Genomic DNA, 19,078 nt, shown 5'->3' with positions numbered 1-19,078 from the left:
AAAAAGCCTAACTTTACGAAGGCTCATGTACTGATATAAACTCCACTTATAATGTGTGCTTTAAAGGATTTTCTTTAGTTTTTTTTTTCTAATGCCGTAATGCTGTCAATCAAGAACAATATGCCAATAAATAGCTCTCATTTGTGTGTGTTCCTCATCTCTAGATTATTAATTTAGATCAACATCAATGAAAAACATGGATAAATGTGCATTTTTGAAAGCAACTGTAGAAATGAAGAGAACCGCACTGATTAGACTGTTTGACTGAAGGCCTGTTACATAAAGGTTGTTTCGGCTCATGAAACTCACCTGTGATTGGATGGATGGATGCTCAATCAGCCCAAAAGTAACACAATGCAAAGAATACTGTATACAAATCCACCATTTGGACTCTGTATGGTTTAGCTAGTTTGGAAATATGTGGGGGACCAGCATATGGTCTCATGGAAAGTCGGCATGCTGTTTCCGAATGTTCCGGAACCCTTGTATCGGCATACCGATATGCCGACTCACTGACATGACTTATCTCCTATTGGACATTTTTGGAAGGGCTCAACAATAATTAATTTCCCTCGTGGCACGGCTGTTAGCGCGCTGCGACAGTTGCATGGGAGACCACAGTTCAATCACCATTCAAACAAGGAAGTTTGTAGAAAACAATCACAAGCATGATAAGGTTGCATTTTTATCCAAATCATTGCATTTTGTCTCTACTAATGGTTATGGTTAGTTTTGGGTTTTGGTTGGGGGGAAGATTAAATAAAATAAAAATGCATCTTCATTGCTTTACACCCTGTTCAGCTGAAAACAATTCTGTTTACAACTGGCTTCTGGTAATCTCTCCTGGATATAAATGGATGTCACACTTGATTATATGCTCTGAAAAACGTACCGTTTTAGCCTCTGGAGGCAGTGATTTCAAATTTGGTCAGCGTATACTGATTTCAGCTAAAGAAAAATAGGCACACACTTGTCGAATTGTTTGTGCGATAAGGCTTGGGGGGGACAAAAATCATCTTTTTAAAGAGTGAGGCCTCACGGCTGCTACACCTTTGATTTCAAAAGAGTACTTAATATTTTCAGAGCTGTATAAGAATGAAACACTGGGTTTGTCTGGCTTGTTCATTTAGAAATTCTAGGTGTTTACCACTATTCACTAGAGAGGCTATCCTTAGTGAACATATGTTCTCTTTATTGCCTCTTCACAGCGTGTTACCAGCTGATGTATTTGAAACAGAATTATAGTATATTAAATGTTTTCATCCACATATTGTCTGTAGCTCACACTTGAGTTCAAAGCTCTTATAATAACCCTTTGTTCATCAGGCACTCTGAATAGTTTTAACCAACAGCACTTGCATAGTTTGTTGAGTGTTTGTAGACTCTTATCAGGATGAGATGAAGTGCTTATGCTCTTGGGTTGTTTCAAGAGGCTCTTATCTAAAGAGTGTTGCTGGTTTTTACATTTTTATTACTATATGATGTGTTGGAATAATGGATGAAACCATGTCAGCTTGTTGTGGCTGTTGAATGAAAAAAATAAAAAAATAAAACAAAGATTGGCTAAGATTTTTACAGGGAAGATTTCTATTTTGTTTTGATGGGGCGTTTATATGCTAAAACTGGCTTAAAGGTCGTTGGTTGTGTGCGATTTTAGTTTGGGTTATCAACACAAATAATTCCTTGGACTACAGTTCCATGACTACAAACTAAAAGCCCTCTACAAATTCAGAGAAAAACTTAAAGGTTCCAAAAACCAGAAAGTCACAAAATGGCATTTTCTCCATTAGGACATAATCCATGTCATCTTCATGGACCAACATGTCATAAATGTTATGAGTATTTTCAAAAATCCCATTAGCTCCACTATTCCAGTCTAACTGCATTACTGTAGGGCCCACCTCCCAAATGCCTTGAGTGCAAGTTATTGCCTAGGTCTTCAGAAGCTATGCTTTATGCCACAGTCTCTAATCATGTTTTTACCCTACACACTATCAGTGCAGCTAAATCGACAGGAGGCTGCTCTACAAATGCAAAAAAAGAGGACACATCAATACCTGGGCAATTAGTGCATCAATACGCTGCACTCCCATTCTTAACAGATATGGTGGAATTGGATTTCTGATTGGATTTCTATGTATACTTGTGTTTAGCTATTTTGTATAACACTTATTTACTTTCCTTTGGATCATGGCCTCTTGCACAGCCTGTATTGATCTGGTTTGACTCATGCTCCATTCAAGATGTTACATGGATGTTTTGCATACATAAACATACAGGGTTCTTCAAAGACCACTGCATTAAGTGGTACAGCTCAATACACTGTCCACTGTTCTTTAAAGTCACAACAATAGATCTTCTCACTCAGGAAATAATTAAACTCTAAAACCATTTGGTGCTTAAAAAAGAGAGAAACCTGGAGCCAGGGGGATATGGATCAAAGTAGATGCTAAAATAGAGACTAGTGATTAATGAGGAGGCCTAGCAGGTTGAAAATCAAACATGAGCATTACAGTGTGTAAATTAGCCTGAAGTTTCTGAGTCTTGATGGGACAGAGATTTCTCATCTGTCATGAGTAAATCTGTACTCTAAGATAAGGGCTGGCCTGCAGGTGCACTGTGACCTGGTAGTGCAGCTTCTTATTTTACCACTGTTTTACAGAGAGGGGATCTTTTACATTCTGTGATGCTGAATGGTTTCTTTGCTGTGTTAGCAGTCTTCTGTCTCATCAGCCCTTTCATTGAGAAACTGCCCATTTTATGTTATGAGCCAGTCAAATGAGTGTACCCTTAATTAAAGGGAAGTCATCCAGCATAATTGCCCCAACACTGGCTGTAAATATGCATTGGATTAAGCATATATTGAGAAAAGTGTATATACTGGTTATAAGAAGGATTAATTTATGTTGTAACTAGCACAAAGCTTGCTGAGTTGTTGTTTTTTAGCCTAACAGTAGCCCATGCCTTCATATTAAAAAGCCCATTAGGAAGTGTCTTATTACTTGTTCTAAATCATAAATTTTCAAAAGCAGCTTAGTTTGGACAGGCACTCATAAGGGTGATAATTAACATTTTCCCATGTGTTGAATGATGATTTATGAGAGATGATTTAACTTCCAGATTTGAGCAAAAAAAATTAAAAAAAAATCAATTGGAGCAATGTGCTTTCAAATCATTGGCTGAGGTTAATTAATTTAGCTTAATGTCAAAGGAGTATAAAGCAGTTTGTCATGGTATTAAACACCTTTAAGAATGAACGTGGTATAGTTGGCCTTCTTTTCCTTTCTTCATGTAAAAGTCATTGTCTACTCAAAAATGAGACTGGTAAATAATGAAAGATAATGAGGAAGGAGGCTTTTAGTGGTGTCAGGGGAAGAAGCATTTTCCGGAGAGCTTTTACAACTCATGGCCTTAGAATTATTTTTCATAATGTGTACAGAAAAAAGTATGCAGTGTGTGAATTCTGTTTCACCCTAGTCCTTAACTGTAAATTAAATGAAAAGATGATACAACAAAGTTGGTTTCTCTATGTTTACTGAAGAGAATACTGCATGACACACTTGTTTATGATTTAACCTGTTTTTCACACTGTTTTGCAGACTGAGGTGTTACCTCTCTGTGTGCTCATGGATCTCCCTGTGGCATTCTTTCTGCTGTGGGGACTGCTGCTGGACATGTTGAGTGGTGCGGTAGGTGGCATTCTCTACCGTGTGCATGAGGAACAGCCTCCCAGCACGCTCATTGGCAGCCTGGCGGCAGACCAGGGCCTACCAGACACTGGACACTTGTACAAACTGGAGGTGGGTGCTCCTTATTTGCGGGTGGATGGAAAGACTGGGGATATCTTTACCACTGAGATCCCCATAGACAGAGAGACTTTAAAGGACTGTCGCAACAAAGGCAAGCCCTGCTTTCTGGAGTTTGAGGTGTCTGTCACAGACCTTATTCAGAATCAGAGTCCACGGCTGATAGAGGGAAGGATTGAGGTGCAGGATATCAATGATAACACACCACAGTTTCCCTCACCTGTCCTCACCCTCTCGGTTCCAGAGAACACCCACATGGGGGCACTCTTCTCAATTCCGCTGGCCACTGACAAAGACACAGAGAGGAATGGAGTAGCTGACTACACCTTAACAGCAGGACCAGAGGCTGTAGCACTCTTTGGTCTGCAGGTTGCAGAAGACCGTGGTGAAAAATTGCCTCAACTGATTGTTTTGGGAAGCCTTGATAGAGAGCTGAAAGACTCCTATGACCTCACCATCAAAGCTGTGGATGGAGGCAATCCACCTCGCTACAGCAGTGCCTTGCTGAGGGTCGTGATCGCTGATGCCAATGACAATGCACCCAAATTTGAAAAATCATCCTACGATGCAGAAGTTGCAGAGAACAGCCCAATCGGACACTCTGTGTTGCAGGTAAAAATGGAAAGCATGTTTAGTGTTGTCAATCTTTAGATCCAAACAAGGCAAAATAAATTGTCTATTGCATCATCTTGAAGTGTGAAATTTTAATGAACAGTTGTCCCAACCTCCCAACTTTCTGTTCTTTACTTTGATTCCTTTTATCAATGGAGCAGGGCCTGGAATTTCAAATTGGCATTTTGTAATTACCAGAATAATCCAGTTTGATCACTGCATGCACATTCTTTTGGTTAACTTTTATTTAGAGATAAACATTTGAAGTTTGAAAGTAACAAGAAAAAATATGAAGAGTCTATAAGGTTAAAAATGACTCGGTTTGTTCAGTTTGTTTTTTAAGAAAACCCTGTATAGATATGACCTAGAAATTGTATTGTGTGTCAATTTGTATATGTTCCCGGTATTGGGCAGTATTGGTAACTTCAGCTCTAAATTGTCTACTTTCATTCGTGGGATATTGTTAGCTTGTGGTAAAATACATCAATTGGCTCTGCTGCTAATAGCTGACTGGTTGGTTTAGTGGTTCTATTATTGTCATTGATGAAAAAGTTTGCGAGTTCAAATATGTGCTTTTGTAACTTTTTATTTTAATAAACCAGGATTGCATCTACACATCTTGAGTGGGGAGACATGTGTTTGCATATTTCTTTGTGTTTCGACTGGAAAGGAGCAAGTAGAGTGTGCATTTGTGTGAACAAGAGAACATTACAGCTGTTACTCAACGCCACTGATAATAGCCACAAGCACTAATCTTTCCATTCAAAATAACACATGCTTGCGCCAGATCGCCACTTATTTTAACTCACATGAACAAAATTCATGTAATTCGTGTTTACGAAGGAGAAAGTACCATCCACCCGATCAATATAAAGTTATATGTGCCTTAACATAAACTTCTGTCAAAACATTACTGTGCCTTAGAAACATGGGATACATAGGATTTAAAATATAGACAAAATATTTTTTTTGTTACGCATGGCATGTGTGGTCATCATTGAATGACTTTTAATAATAATAATAATAAATGTTTTAATCATCATCAAGAATAAAAAGCTATTTGAAACAGGTAACAAATATAGGAAGTGTAACATTGTCCATAAAAGTAACTAAGACATATGGTACAACATTCTAACATAACTGCAACTGAACAGGATTAACATTACCAGTTGTTCAAACAACACAACAAAAAGAACAGTACTTGATACAGTGCTACAAACAAATGCGTCCATCAACTCTGCGTCCATAAATTATTTAATGCTCTCCAATTATTAAGTTGAAAGGTGTGCTGCAAAAGCATAAATAGAAATGTGCATTCGTAAAAATGCTAACATGAGATGGTTACCTTCTAGGCATGACCCTCCCTCATGGGGGCTGCCATGTTAGGATCACATGACCAGCCAAATACTCCAAGTTTAACTTTCACTCATGGAAATGAAAAATGTCTGACGGTGAATAGTGAAATTCTACAATGCCATTGGTTACTGAAAACTATAGCGCTTAAGTGATACATCTATGTCCCTATGTGTCTGTATAAGTCAAGACATATGCCATAATGACCAGCACAGCATAAACTTAAAATTACTAAGTGCACATAAAATGCCCTATGTCTAAAACATGTACATTTGTGGTCCAGTCTTGTTAATTTTGTTTAGTCTTTTGTATGTGTAAAATAAGTTTTGCACATTATATTGTTGTCTTAGTATTTAATAGATTGTCATTTGATTTCCATTCAGGTTGAGTTGTAATTCTTTTTTGGTGTTTTCTATTGTAGGTGAAGGCTAATGATTCAGACTTGGGCCCTAATGGTGAGATTGAATACACATTACATCAGGAAATTGATCCTGTTCCAAAACTACTCCAGATAGACCGTTCCACAGGTATCATATATGTCAAAGGCCTGATAGATCGTGAGGAGATCAACAACCTCAAGTTTTACGTCATCGCACGAGACAAAGGCCCCTCACCCAAAAGTTCAAAAACATATGTTTCTATTGATGTGATGGACCAGAATGACAATGCACCAACAGTCGAGATTCGTGGCATTGGACTTGTGACCCATAATGATGGGGTAGCAAACATATCAGAGGACATGCCAGTTGGCACTGCAGTGGCACTAGTGCAGGTTTCAGATAAGGATGAAGGGGAGAATGCTGTGGTGACCTGTGTGGTTGCAGGTGATGTTCCTTTTCAGCTTCGGCCAGCCAGCGATTCCTCAGTGGATAACAAGAGGAAGTACTTCCTGCAGACTACAACACCTCTGGACTATGAAAGAGTCAGGGACTACCGGGTGGAGATAGTGGCAGTGGATTCAGGCAACCCGGCTCTGTCCAGCACTAACTCTCTTAAAGTCCAAGTGACTGACACAAATGATAATTCCCCCATTTTCTCACCAACCCTATTTGAAGTGGAGTTTGCTGAAGAGAACCAGCCAGGGGAAAAAGTATTAGATGTATTCGCCTCAGATGCAGACATTGGCACAAATGCAGAGCTAGTCTACAGCATTCTTGCCGACTCTTCAACAAGGGGGCTATTTGAGATTGACCCCAACTCAGGTGAAGTACGTGCTCGGAGCCCTCTAGATCGTGAGCACAAGGATCGATATGAGTTCCGTGTTACTGCAGCTGATAAAGGGGTTCCTAGTCACAGGGGAACTGCCACAGTTGTAATCAAGGTGCTTGATCGGAATGACAATGATCCCAAGTTCATGCTGAGTGGCTACAGTTTCTCAGTCTTGGAGAACATGCCTCCCCTTAGCCCTGTTGGCATGGTAACTGTACAGGACATGGATGAAGGTGAAAATGCTCAAGTGCAACTTTTTGTGGAACCAGATGTAGGGAAATTTGTGATCCAGAATGGCACAGGCACTATCCTGTCCAGTATCTCATTCGACCGCGAGAAGGAAAGCAGCTACACATTCCGGTTGAAAGCTGTGGATGGAGGGGACCCACCCAGGTCATCCTACGTTGGTGTGACCATTAACGTCCTTGATGAGAATGATAATGCACCTGTTGTCACCAAACCATCTAACTCATCCTTCAGACGACTGTCTCCAATGGCTGCCCCAGACAGTGTTGTGGAAGTAGTTGAAGCAGAGGACATTGATTCTGGGTCCAATGCTGAGCTGGTATATAGCATAGCAGGTGGAAACCCACATGATCTTTTTTACATCTCTCCGTCTGATGGAGAGATCACGCTAACAAAGGAACTAACTCGAAAACATAGTGGTTTGCATCGACTTGTCATAAAAGTGAGTGACAAGGGGAAACCATCCCGTCATGCCATTGCCTTGGTACACATTTACGTAAATGAGACCATTGCTAATATAAGTCACATTGAGGCAATTGTGGGACACAGTTTGTATACCCCACTGGACATGGACATTGCAGGAGACCCTGATTTTGGTTTGGCTGCCCAAAGAAGCAACATTGTGTATGGCAGTTTGGCTGGAGTGGCGGGCGTTGTCACTGTGATTGTTGTGGTTGTCTTTATCAGGCATCGCCTTCAGAGGGAAGCTAAGAGTGGTTACCAAGCTGGCAAGAAGGAGACCAAAGATCTGTATGCCCCCAAGCAAGGGCCAAAAAGTGGCAAGGGTAGAAAGGGTAAAAAAGGTAAGCCACCAAAGTCACCCAAACCTCTTGGAGAGGAAGAAGACGTCAGTCTTCAAAAGAGTCTCAAATTTAACCTTGATGGGGTTAATGACAGCCCCAGGATCCATTTGCCTCTGACATATCCACCTGGAAGTCCTGACCTAGGCAGGCACTACCGTTCCAATTCCCCATTGCCCTCCATCCAGCTCCAGGCCCAGTCACCATCTGCCTCCCAAAAGCACCAGGCTGTCCAGGAGCTACCTGCTGCCAACACCTTTGTGGGAACAGGAGGTGATGACAACTCCACGGGCTCAGACCAGTACTCGGATTACAGCTACAAGACCAATCAACCAAAATACAGCACAAAAACGGTACAGATCTTTATTTCTATTTATATATGTGCAGTGCTTGCATTTACTGAAAAGGGTCTAACCACTGTTGTCCTGTTTGGTGCTAAAATAGTGGGTGTTTATTATTGACTGTATGACTATATTTTCATAATAGATTATTTTCTAATTTTTCAAGTGTGTTTTGGGTGAATTCCCAATAAAGCTCAAACATGCAAGAGCAATAAAGGCAGGGCATCTTGTCATACATGAATTTGCTTGATAGGTAAAATGTCTGTTGTATTTCAACACGTTTGCTATATTCCCTGACAACCTACTCACCATCAGAAAATAGTTTAAAATAAAATTTACTTACTGCTTAGTCAATTGTAAAGATCCAGTCATGAAAGGGTTCTTTTCAATAGTTTATTCATAATACCATATCATAATGAGTGAATGTACTCATTCATGCTCATGGGGTTTCACTGTAATTTTTGGGATTGTGAATAGGGTATAAAATTAGTGTTTCCTAGAGCTCATGGTGTCTCTCTGGTCCTGTAATATAGTCTCGTAATTAAGTTACTTTAGGCCACTATTTAAGGCAATTTCACCAGCCCCACTTATGGGGCTTTTCCACTGCATGGAAACTCGACTTGACTCAGTTCTGCTCACTTTTTGAGGGTATTCCACTGTGGATAGTACCTGGTACCTGGTACCTTTTTTAGTACCACCTCAGTCGAGGTTCCAAGCAAGCCAAACCGATAGTAAATGTGACGTCAAAACCCTGCAGATCACTGATTGGTCAGAGAGAATCATCACTACCAGTGTCACTAGATTTGCAACACAGAACATCAACCTGCTAGTTTTAAAGTTAGCCACAGCGATAGCAAAAAATATTTTTTCAGGAAGTGTCTCATCTGTTGGCCGCAAAGCTGAGACATGGCTACCACCGGACCTACCAACAGTGTAGGGAAAAGTTAAAAAAATGTTTAAGTGATTACAGAACCATCAAGGAAAAGTGGATGTGTTTCAACCAAATCGACACTATGGCTGAAGTCCACAATGGAGGATGGTACGTTAACTCTATACTCTTCTTGAAAGCTTCACTTTATTTTGTTGACCAGCTACTGGAAAGCTTGTTTCTAAAACAACCAGGCCAATTTAACTGTTACACTTGTGTAAAATCACCATGCAAACAAATTTATGCAGCACAATGAGCTAGTAGCTAACAGCTAGCGGCCGTGTTGTTGTTTATTGTTTTGTGTCACATTTAAGATGATGTCAGGGCAGTACAACTATGACGATCAGCCTAAAATCCCACCCATGTTGAGGCAGCACTTAAACATCAGTGGAAAAGCAAGCTCAGAAAGTAAAGCGAGTAGAGTCGAGTCGAACCATATCGTGCAGTGTAAAAGTGCAATTAGATGCCAGTTCAATGCAGTATGCTCACTTCAGATTGACACCAAAGGGGAAAACTGAAAAGCACTAGCTGCAATAATATGTATATTTTGTGGGTAGATTGAGTGTTATCTCAAGAGAGAGTGAAAGTGGTTTCCTGTTCAGAGGCACATTACTGAGAACAATGGTATATGGGTCCTGACTCCGTCAGTACCAGTCTACTGTTTGATAAACCCAGCAGATGCTAGATGACAGTCAGGGTGAATGCAGGCCTTCCAGACTCACTGACTGGGGAGAACAGTTACCCACGGCAGCTCCCACACTGTGATGGACAGCATATAGCATGGAAGTGACAATAGACTCCAGCTATGTAGATTGTGTTGCATTTGTGTGTGTTGTTTTTATATGTGTACTTCCAGCTCTCTGCATACACTCATGATTTGCTTGTGAGAATGTGGGTTAGAGGTTCTCATGCATGGCCTGGTTTTGTCAAGTATCAGATCAGAGTCCCGGACAAGAACATAAGTTACATAAATAGATATAGTATCTGCTGATTGATAGGCGTATAAACATGGGACAGATGTTGACTCATGTAACATTTCCTGGCAGATGTGAACTCATGAGGGATCCCTCTCTACTGCTTCCGCTTTCCCCCACCCAACCCCACATTAGATTTAACAGATTGACCAAAATATATAATTAAAATCCCAGCCAAGCTGAGTGACAGATGTGGAAAGTGAAGCGTGGCAGAGTGAATGGTAATACGCTCACCGCTGATTCAGTGCGCGTGGCAATGTGCTCATGTGTGTGTGACAGCCTTGGCTCAAGCTCTCCCAGTTTAAGCTTTGATGAGTGTAAACACAGTGGCCTTGTTTGCAGTTTATTGACAGTGAGGATTGAGCGTGATGACTGGCTTCACTGCTCCCCTTCCTGATCTGTAAAAAAAACTAATTAAGAGGAGTTTGTTTGTTCGGAAAGACTTAGGCCTATACTGAGGTGTGAAAAACTCCTCAATTTACAGTGGCATGGCCTGACTCCATGATGAGAGATTTGTCAGAATGTGTAGCTATGTGATGTGTTTTTGAGAGTGGCCATGTGTGCCTTTCACAGATCATGAATCTTTTCAAAACTCTTTCTCTATAACCTCTAAATGTGTAAGACTGGATGGCATTTAGTGCGAGGACTGCATGGGCTTATCAAGTATAGTGCTAATAATTAGCTTGGTTATTGCCAATATCTAACACCTTCTATTGAAATGTGCTCCCCTCTCCGGAAAAGCCTAAAGTGATAGACATGTGCACACAGAGGGGGATCAAGGGTGAGACCTTCCCAGTTATTTTTAAGTGGGTGTGATGAGAGCTTGTGAAGCTGTAAATCTGTACTTAAATTAAATCCATACAATTAAAATAGCTTATTAGACAGAGATAGCATTTGGTTATGGTTTTTTGACAGATTTAGTACTCGACAGGTACATCAGCCAAGTACTTGACTCTTAATGGAGAGGGGAATGGGAGATGGAGTGATTTCTGTCTCTTTCTAATTGTTGGTAGAAATACATATGCATCAGATGGACATCTTTTGCTGTTGCATCGTGTCTCGCTATCATCTTGTGCAATAAGTGTTTGTTTTTTTAAATGCATTGCAAATTTACAGATATGGGATCACTTTAAAATAAGGTTGTATTGATTTAGCAACAGTTAACACAATCATTAGCCTAACATGACCCAATAATGAATACAAGTTTACTGCATTTATTAACCTCGGTTATTGCTAATTTCTGATCAATTTTTTTTTTTACATGAAAAGTTGTATATATTGACATAAGTTAATGCATTATGAACTAACACAAACAATGAATAATAGTATTTTTATAAATTGACATAAACCAAGATTAATAAATGCTGTAAAATAAATTATTGTACTTCGTTAGTTCATGGTACCTCATGCAGTAATTAATGTTATCGAAGAGAACCTTATTGTAATGTTTACTTTACAACTTTTAAAAGCTGCAGTGTACTGTTTTTGAATGCAAGATAATTTCCTGTGTGTTCACCCCCTTAATCATCTCCAAACAGATTGTTGAGCCTTGTAGCTTCTCCTGACTGAAAGTCACTGTGTTCCTACATTGTTCATGTGCAGTGTACTATATAATCTCTAACAACTTACTGCCTAATATACCATAATAACCATTACATCCCAAAGTTTTCAAAATTGTTCAAAGCCATTGCTACCAAGTACTGGGCTATGTAAGTTCATCTATTCTTAACCAGAGTCTACAGTCAATGTGTTATTCCCCAAACCCTTTGTCAGCTTCACACACTCTACCACACAGTCTTGTATTTTCTGACAAGCAAAGCTTTAAGATAATAAGATTGCCTTTCTTTCAAACATTCTTCCTTTCTCTGAATGTTCTCTCCTTCACTTTAGTAAATTACACACTTTATATAACTAATCAAACACAACCATAAATCAGCCCATGTACAGAGAGAAGCTAAAAGTGTAAATATTCAGTACCTTTAGAGCTCCCTGCTCTTTGCACTGTTGCTATCCCACTTTGTGATACTATATGAGGCAGCCTTGTTTTGTGAAGTCTGCCTCAAGGCCCTTACAAGAATCCCACATTTTAAGTATCTGCTCTGCCCAGCTTTGGCTAATATCCATTGCAGAATGCAGCTGTAAACCTCAAAACTGGCGCCCACCCTCTCAGATCCCCCCTCAGTGAATACAGTCCATAATACTCTCAGACTGCACCTCATTAGAGCACAATACTGCTGGCACTCAACTCTCTCTTTGCGGACCAATATACTGTTAGGTGCGAAGGTCTCACAGGCTCAAACACAGTGTGAAGACAACTGCTGCACTTATGGGAATTTGAGAAATTGAGGCACCCCTTCAGCCTGCAGGGAAGAAAACTGTAGTAATTATCAAGAAATACTTTTATAAAAATTTTAAATTATATATTGTGGAGATAACTCAGGCAAGTGAGCACAATAAGGAGATGTTCACATATAACTTATTTTGTCTGTATGCACTGTTTTTTATTGCTTTTCTATGTACACATGCTAGATGGATGTCTTTGGCCATTGTGCTACTTATGGCTGTTTTGCAGATTATCGGTTCAATCCTACGACTATTATGATCTAAAATTTTACTTTAGTGCCTGTATGTATTGCATTACATATTCAACTACATTTAAAAGCTTTTACAATTGGAATCAAATTTCACAGTTGCTCAAATGATAGAGCATTGCAGTGGCAATGCAAAGGACCGGGGTACGAGTCATGAAGAGAGCGCAAGTCGACACGTGAGGTAAAATTGTCATAAGCACAGCAAAATGACATGTTTGTTTCAACAGTTGCTTTTTTTCATTTCACATTTGGTTTTGTGACTCCATTGGTTAGGTTTAGTTTCAAGGTTTAGGATAGGGAGGTACAGTAAATTCTATTGATTTAAAACTCCATAGAGCATTAACCTAAAAAGTTAGAAGAGTTACCTTCTGATAAAGATATTAGAAACTTTGTGGAAAAAGAAGAGCAAAAAAATTATCTTGATTCAGAGATAACTTTGGAGGAGCTTGGTGAGGTAATTAAGGCCTTGCCTGCAGGCAAGGCTCCAGAGCCAGATGGCTTTGCCACTGAATGCTACAGAATTGGCTCCATTTTTGCTAGAAGTTATTCTGAATCATTAAAGAATGGAAAGCTTCCGTCAACCACGACACAAGCCCAGATCAGTCTGATACTTAAAAAGGTCAAAGATCCAAGTGAGTGTAAGAGTTACCGTCCAATATCCCAGATCCAGCTAGACATTAAAATATTGTCATAAATATTCAATGTTTGATAATATGTCAATTGTTTGGGCATTTTATTCCTAGCAAATTTGTCTGATTTAGTTAAGAGTTAATTTTGTAATAAAAAGGTTTTCAAGCGATGTGGGCAGGTAGGCTTCATTACTTTTATCTATGATTGGGAAGGTTAATGTTATTAAAATGTATTGTATTCCAAAATGTAACTACCTGTTACAATATCTCCCTGTAGATGTCTCACTCTCTTATTTCAAGCAATTTGATAGCATTGCGAAGTCCTTCATTTGGAATGGTAAGTAACCCAGATTATATTTCAATAAGTTACATAGGCCATTTGACAAAGGTGGGCTAGGCCTACCCATGATTTTGTTTTATTATTATTATGCATTCAGTCTCAGACATTTGGCTCATTTGTCTCTTCCACCTGAGAGAGCCCCTCCCTGGTTTTGTATTGAACAGGAATTTCTGGCCCCTATTTCACCATTGCAAAGCCATTCTATCAAACTAACTGGAGAACTGGACCCCTTCTGCTGGTCAGAGTGGATTGTGAGGGGGGTTACTACACACGGTGGGTGACCTATATGAGAGAGTTAAAAATTTGGTTCAACATTCAGAACTGAGACTTACAGATCTCAGTTCTGTAAGTATTTACAGCTGTGCCACCTGCTTTTTACTGTTTTTGGGTGTAGTTTATGCCCCCTTAAATGGCAGTTACTCAGGGAGTGGTGATTACTGCTTTTGGAAAAGGTCACAAGGCATTAGTGTATTACTCCCTGCTAATTCAGAGTCTGGGGGATGGAACTTCAACTTCTCTTAAGTGATTATGGGAGAAAGATCTAAACTTGGAGGAGAGAGTGTGGGCTAGGATTCTAAATAACATAAAGTCTGCATCAAGAGATGCAAAGGTGCGCCTGATGAAATTCAAGATTTTACATAGAGTATATTGGACCCCTCTAGATTGTATAGACTTGGTCTTAAAGACACGCATACCTGCTGGAGATGTCAATCAGTAGATGGAGACACAACCCATGTCTTTTGGAGAAGTGTTAAGATCCAAGAATTTTGGTTAAGGATTCAGAGTTTTATGTGTGAGGCGTTGGGCTACCAGATTTTATTTTGCCCCAAACTCTGTATTTCAGGCGATGGGGGAGTCATTAATATGGAGAATAAGCACATAAAAAACTGGGTCCTAACTAGCGTTATAATAGCCAGACAGATCATTTTAAGAGGTTGGAAGTCAGCTGGAACACCCCCATTTCAGGAGTGGTGTTTGGAGATGGGCAGGGTGGCAGCTTTTGAAGAGGGGTCATGCAGACGACTGGGGAATTTAGACTTGTTTGTGGGGAGATGTGTCGAATGTTTTTTTATAGGGCTTTCGTGGGAGTGACAGCGGAGAGAGAGGTGTAGTGAATTTGTGTGATATATATATGTATTTAAAAAATTTTTTTGTCTATAATTATGTGACCACTGGGGTGTTGTTGGGGGTCGGGCTGGGGTTGGGGGTTAAATATTGATTCGGTTTGTATATGTTTTTCAGGGCTCAATGCTAAGAATTTTTTCTAAAAAGTGTCCCGGTTGGGCCTATATTTAAAAAAATATGTCCGAAGATAAATATTTTTTACATATCTTATGTTTTTAATACAATGTCCCCCAGAGACCTGGGTAGCTCAGCGAGTAAAGACGCTGATTACCACCACTGGAGTCTCAAGTTCGATTCCAGGGTGTGCTGAGTGACTCCAGCCATGTCTTCTAAACAAAAATTGGCCTGGTTGCTAGGGAGGGGAGAGTTACATGGGGTAACCTCCTTGTGGTCGCTATAATGTGTGGTTCTCGCTCCCGTTGTGGCGTGTGGTGAGTTATGTGTGGATGCTGTGGAGAATAGCGTGGGCCTCCACACTCGCTACTTCTCCGCAGTAACGTGCTCAACAAGCCACGTGATCAAAGATGCGCAGGTCGATGGTCTCAGATGCGGAGGCAACTGAAATTCGTCCTCCACCACCCAGATTGAGTCACTATGCCTCCACGAGGACTTTGGGCGCATTGAGAATTGGGCATTCCAAATCGGGCATTCCAAATTGGGGAGAAAAAAAATTCAAATACAATGTCCCCCAAAATGTAATCACATTTATAATTTGCAAGATATGATTTATGCCTTATGTAATCCCATACATGTACTTTACAGATATGAATTAATAAATATAACATATCAGCCGCCCTGCCATTTACATGTGTGTTTTTAAGCCAGGAGTTCTGTAGAGGAGATGATGGGTTTTCGGTCACCCGTTTAGTCATGCTGTCATGCAACTTTTGCCCATGTGTAGTGTTTTCACAAGAAGGATCAAAGATTATTCAGTTAAAGATTTGATTATTAGCTGAGAGAACAGACTTGCTACTAAATCGGTTGTGATGTGTAATATACAGTAGGTCGATATTAGGCCCAATCTGTGAATTAACAATGTGTATGTAACATGAAATCAGACAACCTAAACAATACCAACACAGACTGATATACAATGAACAAAAACAAAAATACGTGTATGGTCCAGAAATGAGACATGTAACAGGTGTTTTATGAGGATGATATGAAGTAGACTGTTTCAAATATTCATCTTCACCCTGTATCTAAACAGCTCTGATAATAATAGCCTAATAGCCATAGTGATCTTCTTTTCATATCAAATGGCATTATCATATCAAATTAATGTTTTGTTTTGAAACATTACCTAATTAAATGTATACTTACATTTTGGATATTGAGCAGCTCGTGATTTCCAGACGTAAGTTTATTACGTCTCATTCGGCTCTTCATCTCTAAAGGCAAATTAATGAGAGAAAATGTGTTTGTATATTACAGTGGGAATAAAACAAGTGCTCTGTCCCTTTACGAGAGCGCATGCATGTTAAACAGACTACGCTGCACGAAGAGATGATGATGATACATATGAACGGAGAGACATGGATTTTCAGTCCTTTAGAAAGAAACTGTCTCGGGTTATGACTATAACCCTTGTTCCCTGAGAAGGGAACGAGACACTGCGTCGTTGAAAACGACTCTTTGGGGAACGCTCCTTAGCGTGCGCCTCTGAATTATGAATGAAACTATTCCAATCTTGATTGGTGTTGCGTCATGACGTAACATGTGACGGCATAACCGGATGCATAAAAGTGACGCCGGTACACATACACATTAGCCTAGCGATGAAGCAAGCCGCTCTCAGGCCTTGAGGGCGTGGCAGGACGACGCAGTGTCTCGTTCCCTTCTCAGGGAACAAGGGTTATAGTCATAACCCGAGACGTTCCCTTCCGAGGGAACTCGCACTGCGTCGTTGAAAACGACTCTTTGGGGAACGAATGCCCACTAGGCCACGCACCGAAAAAAGGCCTGCCCTAGGGTGAAACTGAACTCAGGCACTCAGCTAGGACGAGAGCACACGCGTCGCCAGGCGTACTAGGGAGGTGCAGACTGTAAAACCTGATGAAAGTGTGCGGGGTAGCCCAACCGGCTGCCTCACAGATCTCCTGGAGGGGTACTCCCGATAAGAGAGCCCTAGAGGACGCCACGCCTCTAGTTGAATGAGCCCTCATGGCCAAAGGTGAAGGCAAATTAGCACCTTGTAGGCCGAGATAATAGCCTGAACAATCCAATTACTAATGGTTTGTTTCGAGGCAGGGAGCCCCTTCTTAGGTGACCCAAAACACACTAACAGTTGGTCCGACCTCCTCCAAGAAGAGGACCTCTCGAGGTAAACACTCAAAGCTCTGACAGGGCAGAGCAAATGGAGCCTCTCTTCTTCTGCCGACACATGAGGTGGAGGATAAAAAGCCTGCAGGACCGTAGACCGTGCCGTGTTAGACGGCACCTTAGGCACATAGCCAGGTCTCGGGTGTAAAATGGCTTTAACTCCGCCAGGGGCAAACTCCAAGCAAGCTGGCGTTACTGCCAGGGCTTGAAGATCACCCACCCTCTTTAGAGAGCTAAGAGAAAAGCCATCTTGAACGTCAGGTCCTTGGGCGAAGCCGACTGAAGGGGTTCGAAGGGGGCCAGGGATAACCCTTCGAGAACCACCGCCAGGTCCCAGGCAGGAACCCTGGACCTGGTTGTCAGTCTCATCCTCCATGTACCACGGAGAAAACGAATGACCAGCTGGTGCCTCCCCAGAGGCCCATCACTCAGTGGTGCATGGAACGCCGAAATGGCAGCCACGTACACCTTAAGTGTGGAAGGGAGAGACCCGCAGAGAAACGATCTTGAAGAAACTCCAGAACTGAAGCCACCGGGCAGTTAACTGGATCTAATTCATGTTCTCTACACCAAGTGGAGAACACATTCCACTTGAGGCCATATAATCTCCTAGTAGACGGAGCCCAAGAGCTAAGTATGGTTTCAACCACCCCAGCTGATAGACCAGTATTTAGGTACTGAACCCCTCAGGGGCCAGACCCACAGTTTCCACAGCTCTGGACGAGGGTGGAAGACTGTGCCCCCGCCTGAGACAACAGATCCCTCCTCAGAGGAATCTGCCATGGCGGAGCTATCAGGAGTGAAATTATGTCTGAGAACCATACTCGGGCCGGCCACATGGGGGCAACCAGAAGTAGACTGATGCCCTCTTGGCGGACCCTTTCCAGGACTCCCGGGAGCAGAGCGATCGGGGCAAATGCGTACAGGCGAAGCCTCGGCCAAGCCTGTACCATGGCGTCCAACCCCAGTGGGGCTGGATGTGAGAGGGAGAACCAAAGTGGACAGTGGGACGTCTCTCGAGACGCGAATAGATCCACTTCTGATGGTCCAAATTTGTCCCATGTATTGTCCGAACGTACTAGGACATGGTAACCTTTGATGTCTGGAAGGAAGCTCCTCAGAGCCCTGAACACAGCCAACATCTCTAGACAGTTTATGTGCCAAGCTTGATGATGGTCCTGCCACAGACCCCTGGCAAAGCGGCCGTCCATGACCGCGCCCCAGCCAGTGAGGGAGGCGTCTGTCGAAACGGTTTTCCGGCGACATGACGCTCCCAACACTGGCCCTAGGGACAGGAACCAAGGTTTCTTCCATATTAGCAGAGAACGAAGGCATCTGCGCGTTACTCTGATTATACTGAAATGGATTCCCCTTGGGGAAAACACCTTGGCTTTCAGCCACCACTGGAGGGGCCTCATGTGTAGAAGGCCCAAAGGTATCAAGTTGGATGCCGCTGCCATGAGGCCCAGCAGTCTTTGAAACTGCTTTACAGTGATGGCCTGGCCTAGTTTTAACCCGGACACCATCGCCAGAATGGACTCGATACGTGCAGGAGACATGCGTGCCTGCATCGTAACAGAGTCCCACACAACACCCAGAAACGTTGTGCACTGGGATGGTTGTAACACACTCTTTTGTGTTGAGTCTCAACCCCAAACTTCGAATATGGCCAAGGACGACATCTCGATGCCGAACCGCCATTTCTCGAGACTGGGCCAGAATGAGCCAGTCATCGATAAAATTCAGTATGCGGATGCCCTGAAGTCTCAGAGGAGCAGGAGCTGCATCCATACATTTGGTGA

General features: G+C 41.7%; 1 protein-coding gene across 1 annotated transcript in view; it reads left to right on the top strand.

The window, feature by feature from the left end:
- LOC127635464 (protocadherin-1-like) overlaps nucleotides 1–19,078 on the top strand; it is a 115,511-nt gene that overhangs the window by 2,331 nt on the left and 94,102 nt on the right. The window contains exons 2-3 of the mRNA XM_052115540.1: nucleotides 3,600–4,418; nucleotides 6,193–8,379. Of these exons, the coding sequence (XP_051971500.1) occupies nucleotides 3,627–4,418; nucleotides 6,193–8,379 (2,979 nt within the window). The 5' untranslated portion in view covers nucleotides 3,600–3,626. The remainder of the gene's footprint in view (nucleotides 1–3,599; nucleotides 4,419–6,192; nucleotides 8,380–19,078) is intronic.

Source organism: Xyrauchen texanus, chromosome 43 (assembly GCF_025860055.1).
Source record: "Xyrauchen texanus isolate HMW12.3.18 chromosome 43, RBS_HiC_50CHRs, whole genome shotgun sequence".
Lineage (NCBI taxonomy): Eukaryota > Metazoa > Chordata > Actinopteri > Cypriniformes > Catostomidae > Xyrauchen > Xyrauchen texanus.
The sequence above is the reverse complement of the archived record's forward strand: the minus strand, read 5'-3'. Positions and strand labels throughout refer to the sequence as shown.